This window comes from Lampris incognitus, chromosome 1, assembly GCF_029633865.1.
Source record: "Lampris incognitus isolate fLamInc1 chromosome 1, fLamInc1.hap2, whole genome shotgun sequence".
Lineage (NCBI taxonomy): Eukaryota > Metazoa > Chordata > Actinopteri > Lampriformes > Lampridae > Lampris > Lampris incognitus.
Genome location: NC_079211.1, coordinates 10,315,579 through 10,323,209, shown reverse-complemented (window position 1 = coordinate 10,323,209; position 7,631 = coordinate 10,315,579). Strand labels below are relative to the sequence as shown.

Below are 7,631 nucleotides of genomic sequence, written 5' to 3'. Positions count from 1 at the left end.
TTGAGGATCGATCCAGATCAGCGCTGGTCAAAATGTCAAAGCAGTCTTCTTTCTTTCTTTTTTTTTAAGGACTTGAGCTCCAGGCCAAGACTTCCATCATTAAATGTAATCTTTGGAGGCTGGTTTGAAAATATATCTGGTAGATGAACGAGCACTGGAAAGCGGAACAGTCCAGAGGAAGGATGGTGTTTCTCTCACAGTGCCTTTTTTTTGGGGGGGGGGGGGACTGTATCTAGACTTCCTCCAGAAGAAAAGGGGGTTTTCTTAGACGAGGACTCAAGACACCAGACCGACACCAGGGAGCGTCAAGCCAAATGTAATCTTTATTAGACAGTTTCTGTACAAAAAGCACTGGATCACAGGAAAATAAAACAAAACATGCATCTATTTACAGCATGGCCCAAGACGGAGAAAGAAAAAACTTCTGGGGAGGGGGAGAGGAGGGGGGGGCGACACCCCCCTCCTCCCCCCTCCCCCTCGCGCGCCCATTTGAGTTCTAAAGACATTAATTAAACATTGTGCTTTGATATACTTTGATGATATATTTCATATTTCACAAAGATGCAGTACCTGTCCCCCCTTTTTCACATTGAATTAAACACTGGGGAAAAAAAAGAGGAACTTTGCAGTTTTCAGAACCGCTGCCAGAAACCAAACAAACAAACAAACAAACAAACAAACAAAAAAGACAAACAATAGAAGAAAAAAAACAGGCTGGGAAAAACGAGCTTTCTAAAACTATGTCAAAAACTATTTTTGCAAGCTATGTGAAGAGTGTGTGTCTGTGTGTGTGTGTGTGTGTCTGTGTGTGTCTGTGTGTGTCTGTGTGTGTGTGTGTGTGTGAGGATGGAGTGGATGTGAAGGAGGAGGTTATGACGTGTCAGCCAGGCGCTCCAAATGGCAGAGAGCAACGGTGATGTTTGCGCTGCGGACGGCTTTGGAGAGCCGCGAGATTGAACTCAGATGTTCCTGCGAGTTATGGAAGTGCTTTTTACAAGATGGGTTTTGTTCGGCGAATCGGGGGGGACGGGCGGGGCGGGGGGGGGGGCTTTTCTAAAGAGGTGTGACAGATGTTCGCTCATCATAGCCCCGTATCGTGATGACGAGCAGTCGCCGCTACTCAGCGACCGGAGATTTATGTCAATCACAACATCTTATTTGCATAAATTTGAAGGTTGACTCGACTTCACACACACACACACACCGAACACACTCCTAATCCCTGGTTATCTGTAGAATTATAGGTTTTAAGGTGACCTTTTAGACTTTTGGTTGCTTCGTATTTCCTTCAGCGGGCAGGCGCTACTCACAGGGCCCCTTTATTCAGACCAAGGCTGCTAATAATGCTCATGCTAACACGCCACCTCTTGTTTCATCGTCTCTGACGTGACCGGTGTCCCGCGACTTCTAAATGTAAAAAGGCCCTGGGGTCAGTCAGGGGAAACGATGTCCTCAGACGGGAGACAGGCCTGTTCGCTAAGTGCAACACCTAACGAACTGTCTTAATAACTCTCCCAGGTTATGTCAGCTCCACAACAAGAAACGTCAAGTAATCAGATGAAGGAAGATGAGTGGAGCGTGTACGGGAGCATGGTCCGCTGTAAGGCATCGAACACCAGACTTCTGTTGTCTTGGTTTTACCAAATTTGGTCCACTTGCACGTGGAAGTGTAGCTTGCATTACACCACGGCGAAACAAATTGCATAATTAAACGATACAGGTTGTGTGCGACACCGATAACAGCACCACCAACGACAACACTTACATGGACGGAAGGCTCCTTGAGATCAGGGACCCTCTCGCACCCGGGTGGCTCCAAACGAATGCTGCTGGGATTTGCACAGGCGGCTGTTGAATTGTACAGTCATTCTCACCAAAACACAAAGACGAGGATCGGCTCTTATACTAAGATGGATAAAATAGTGTATTCTTAAACACCGAAACCAATGGATATGCTTCATCGAAAAATAAGAGAGATGAAATATTGTAACATTAAAAGCTTTCCGAAATATAAAAATTCACATGACAAGGATTCGGCCATCTCAGAATGGCGGGGAAAAAAAAAAAAAAAAAAAAACAGAAAAAAAAACCCCAAACATATTGGTGCATATCTGTTCTAGCTTTAATCTTTTTTTTCATTAAGCGTTTTTTTTTCCTTGTTTGCTAAGATGCATTGCTCTTATTAAGTGCCCCAACAAAAATAGTGCATTAAGAAATTACTATGATTATACATTTCACAATAATACACAAAGGACGAGAAGAACAAGGGGAAACACAAATGCTGTTTACAAAAAGTTAAATATAATATTGGAAAAGCGTTTTTATACAAAAGTGATGGAGCGTATATCCTGCTTTCAAAAACAGGGTGACCATGTCGTGACTTTTTTGTTTTCGTTTTTTACAAAAGGGTTAATTCCTCTCACTTGTTCACTCTTTTTACAATATCTAAAAGGTATTAAGACATCAAATGTGTTTACATATATATTTGAGACTATCATTCAGGCCTAAATCACAAAAGGAACTCCCAAAACATACTTTATAAATACATATAAAATAAGCACAATCAGAAGAATAACAAGAAATCTGGTATCTAAATGTGATTAAAGTTGCTGCAAGCTCTTCCGGTTAAAATCTACCACGGAACACATCCGGAAATCGAACTATTGTACTGGATTTCAAAAAATGGTAGACATCCAAAAACAAAACAAAACCAAAAAAAACACAACGAAACAAAAGAAAAACAAAAACAAACGGAAACAAAGCAACGTTAAAACCCTCGGGCTGCCCTGATGCTATTCAGATAGCAGACAAATATTAGTATAAGATTTGCTCCTCGCGCCTCATTATTCAAACTCTTTCATTAGCTTAGAAAATTACTGTGGTTCGTCCTTCAGCTCACGGTGGACACTGTTAAAAAGCTATTGTACATAGAACGAAACGCTAGCAGACCGGCGATATTTGATATCGTCGGTCTTTAAGACGCCTGTCGCTCGAGATATTGCCTGGTTCTCCGATTGACAGATGACAGCGCTCCGTATTTGAAAGACAGAAACAGAGTTTGTTATTCTGGATTCTGGACTGGGGCTCTTGTCACCACAGATCGTGTGTCCGCCAGGCACCTCGTTCTTTTTCTGTTCTCCCCCCCCCCCCCCTGCTTACAACACTAGACGGATGCCTGGACGGACGTGCGCTTGCTGGTTATGGCACGTTTTACAAGCGGCACTCTTTAAAAGGTAGAAATAGTTCCTAATCGTTGAGCCCTCGCTGCTACAAGTGCTAAAAAAAACGGTTGGGCTCTCAGCCCTGATGGGGGAAGCGCGCACGCCCATTTCGTGGAAAATAAGAAATGAGAAGAATCACCTTCTGTAACCTAATGCCAGCCTTTTTCCCCCCAACTCACAGTGGTACATTGACTGGAGACCAACTCCTGCGAGTCGAGTCCCAGAGACTTAAGTCATGCAAACAAGCCTTTGTAATAAGTCAGCACAATACTCACACGACAAGTAGTAGGCCCTACTGTAGACACCCGCCCACTTAACCACGGTTTACTATTCACATTACTAGCACTCCTGATCGGCTAACCTCCTCTGGGTAAATCTGTGGGGAAAGCTTCCAATGGATGAAGCCATTTTTGGAAGTTTCCCATGCTGGTTAAACTACTAGTTTATTTATTTATTTTTCTACATATGAACTGAGTCCTGCTCTCTTTTTAGTTGCCAGAGGTAATTGAGAGTGATCTGGTTAGCCTTGTCGGTTTGGTTGTAAAAACGCACCGATTCCACAGACAATGTAAGGTGGATGCACATTGGAGACTTTCCACTCGTGTACAGAAATGGGAATAACTCTCAGGTCTCAGACATAGAAAGTTGGTGACTTGGTCAAACAACAGCATTGACAGACTGACAGAAACATGGGTGAGCAGGACAGGAAAAATAAGAAAAACCCCAAAAAAACAAAACTTTGCCTGGATCTGTGATTTTTCTTATTCTGCAGATTAACGGCGGATCAGAAGGGGTTGGTCGACCAGAGAGGTGATGACATAGATTAATGCTGCCGTAGCAGAGAGCCTGTGGACCAGAGGACTGATGGTGTCTGTGTTAGTAGCTCCTCTTCACATGGGTGGGACTATAAGACCTGCCATGGCTGTAACACAACAAGACACCAACAAAATCATTACTTAAGACTGTCATACAGCCTTTGTGCCTCTGCTACAGTCTTCCACAATCTGCTACAGATGAACATACACATGATTAAGTGCAGGGACACACAATGCATCAGTGTGCAAAGACTCGATTCGTCAGCTAGAAAACTAATGTGAATACCGTGAATGAAATTATATACATATTATATATATATATATATTTGAAAGATGGTCATGCTTTAATTCCTTTACATCCAATGATCAACTGCCCAAAAGAGCAGAAGTTATGGATCAACTTTGACCTTGAGCAAAACAACAGAAAAGAATTTCCCACATTCTAGCATTACACGCCGTTGTCTCTCTCTTTAGCATCTGCCCCCGTATCTAACATGGACCAAGACAGCAATGATCGGGCTGATTGGCTGATAGGCAGGAAGGGGCGGGATGCTCACCCTGTAGGCTGCTGCCATTGGTGGTGGTGCAGGTGGGGGGCGGGGAGGTCTGTGTCGCACGACAGGGCGAAGGCGCTCTTCTGTTTGACTGCAGAGATCATATGGACAGGAGAGAATGAACAAGGACCTCCAGTCGGGCGGAGAAGAGAAGAGGGGCGGTGGAGGAGGAAGATTGGAAAGGAGGAGCAGGAGGAAAACGAGGAAGAGTAGGGGGAGGTGACTGTGAGACGCAGGCAGGCGGAGAAGGTGAGTCGCGTTCGGATCGTGGAGATGAGTTGAGTCATGCAGGGAAGGATGGAAAGGGAGTTTCACGGGAATGAATCCCTGCCTCAGAAAAGGGCCGAGGTCTGGAGAACATGCTCCAAGAACAAAGGTGCACATCTGGCAAAGTTGATCCATAACTTGAAGCCCAAGGTACTCTGTTAACACAAACCTGAGGGCGCAGCAAACTCATCCATGGCCACAAAAGTCCTCGATTAGAGTGTGTGTATGTATTATGTTGATGTATGTATGTATAGTGTATGTATGTATGTATGTATGTATGTATGTATGTGTACGTATGTCATGCATTGTGCGTGTATGTACGTATGATGTCTGTCTATAAGATTGCAAAATGTATGAATAACACGTCATTTGTGGTACTCTTGCGTCTGCGTACTCCTTAATCTTGCCGTTTATTTGATAAACACGTCATTTGTGACTCTTGCGTCTGCTCTACTCCTTAATCAGTCTGCTCAACACAATCCAGAGTGTAAACATATTTTAGCATGCTCTGCCATTTCTGCAAATCAATCAGAGAACATCAGACTGAAATGGAGTTGTAGAGCAGATGAAATAGAGACTGACTGAAAGGGAGTTGTAATGAGGGGTGAATGTGATCCGTCCCTGTCAGCAGCTAGCTACTCAGTCCTGGATTCTTCTCCCTGTTCTCCCTCTCTGTCCAGCTCTTGTTCACCTGACATCACAGATTAGATGTACTTCCAAGCTCTGCCCGAAGCGGCAATGCATGAGGAGATGTGATGAGGACGTGTAGTGGGTAGGTAGTGTGGAGTAATGAGGAGGATGGAACGGGACAGTCGGAGGGAGATGAGGACTTGAAAATAATGCGTGGTGCAGCACCCTCCACTCCTCTCCTCTCTCTCCATAGACATACAAATGCAATCAATAGGTAAAAACAAAAACAAAACTCCTATAAGCTAAAGCGAGGCGGGAGGGAGCCCTCCTTCATCATCAGAGACCGCAACACCGACTGGCACAGAGGCTGGTTTACGACTGCGGCTGTTAGCTCGCTACTTCTAAAGAAGTCTCACGGAGATTCGGCTCTTTGATACACTCGCCAAAAAACATTGGCAGTTCCCTCAGGGTCGGTTAGACTTTACCAGCTGAAAACACACCTGCGCCTCCAAGACGAGTGCAGACCACAGCATGCTAGTCAATTTAGCCATTAATGAAAGTTACGATGGCAGAGGAAACGGGAGGCATCTGAGAGTTATCCTCTCCTACATGCTGGAGTTGTCTATGAAGTACTTGATTGTTACTGTGATTGTGATTATTGCCATTGGTTAATGCCATCTTTTGCACCTGCTGCTGCTCCGGTTCAGGAGGGGTGATTACATGGTGGATATGTGACTACTACGAGTTTCGCTCCAACATGAGATTTATCGCTGCAGAAAGCAGATATGAGATGGGTTAAACTCTTTAGACCTCAGCTTATGAAACAGAAAACTTGCAAGAGACTGAATCGCCGGTTTATCTAAAGTCTCGTCTGGCAAACATGCAACGCTGCCTTTTGAAAGCAGTCCTTCAAATGTGAAAGCAGCCGACTCAAGATGACGTGGCCTTTGCAGGACAGTGTAAAGTTGGCCCGTTTTCCTGCAGGGAAATATCACCACTCTCTACGCGACTCACATTTCAGACTCTCGCACTGGGGGCCCTGTTTGAAACAGTCCTTCATGGACAAGTGCCACTGAGACGGAGGGTGGTCTTACTTACTTGCGTAGGGAGAGTTGGCAGGTGGTGCCGTTGAGGAAGCTGGGAGAGCCGGGGACCCCCAGGTTTGTCGGGCTGCGCGTAGCGGTTCATGGTGGAGGTGATGGTGTTGTAGTTGGACTGCTGGGGTGTGGAGCTCGGCGTAGCGCGGGCGACGCCGCGGGGGGAGGGTTGGGTTGCGGAAGTAGGGGGACGCTGAACGAAAAGAAGGGGGGGGTGAGAGACGGCTGATTTATCGAGGGAGGCGAGCAAGGCTTTAAAGATGTAGACAGCGCAGCCACTGCGGGAGCCGTCTATGGACCAGGTCGTCCTTCATCAACCCGGACAGTAGTATCATAATCACACTAACCCCGACCAGAACCGGACCGTAAACTGAACCAAGAAAAAGCCCAAAACTAACCCAATTAAACACACTTTTTATCCAGCAATCACGCCACTCTTTCCAGACTCCCGTCGCTGCCCCACCCCTCACAGTGAGGAGTTTCTCATGGGGGACGTAACACGTGGGAGGATCACGCTATTACCCCCCCCCGTTACCTGTCCCCTCCAACAGGCACCGACCGACCAGAGGAGGCGCTAGTGCGCTGGCGACCAGGACACACACCCGCATCCGGCTTCCCACCTGTAGACACGGCCAATTGTGTCTGTAGGGACGCTTGACCAAGCCGGAGGTAACACGGGGATTCGAACCGGCGATCCCCGTGTTGGTAGGCAACGGAATAGACCACCACCCGGACGCCCTTTAAACATAAACTTGACCTTTAACTTTTACCATGGGCCCCAATTCTAAAGCCCAATTTGAACAGCAGACCTAACTAGGACTCCAATAATAACCATAGCCATAAATCTAACCCCGAGCCCAGAAATAACCCATTTCCTTGTGGACACCAGTAAAATGTCCCCACAAGGTGGCTTGTTTCGTGGCTGTGCTTATGGGGTCATTTGGTCCCAATGGGGATGGATACATGGAAAACACACACACAACACACACACACACACACACACACACAGTATAAGCTGTGCTCCATAAAGATGCTCAGAAATAGGAC

General features: G+C 46.0%; 1 protein-coding gene across 1 annotated transcript in view; it reads right to left on the bottom strand.

Annotated features, from left to right (window-relative positions):
* Positions 1-310: 310 nt before the first annotated feature.
* The window catches only part of LOC130116298 (transcription factor COE3-like), a 103,663-nt gene continuing 96,342 nt past the window's right edge, over positions 311-7,631 (bottom strand). Inside the window, 6 exon segments of the mRNA XM_056284252.1 lie at positions 311-4,143; positions 4,594-4,661; positions 4,663-4,681; positions 6,586-6,604; positions 6,606-6,660; positions 6,662-6,777. Coding sequence (XP_056140227.1) covers positions 4,112-4,143; positions 4,594-4,661; positions 4,663-4,681; positions 6,586-6,604; positions 6,606-6,660; positions 6,662-6,777 — 309 coding nt within the window. The 3' untranslated portion in view covers positions 311-4,111.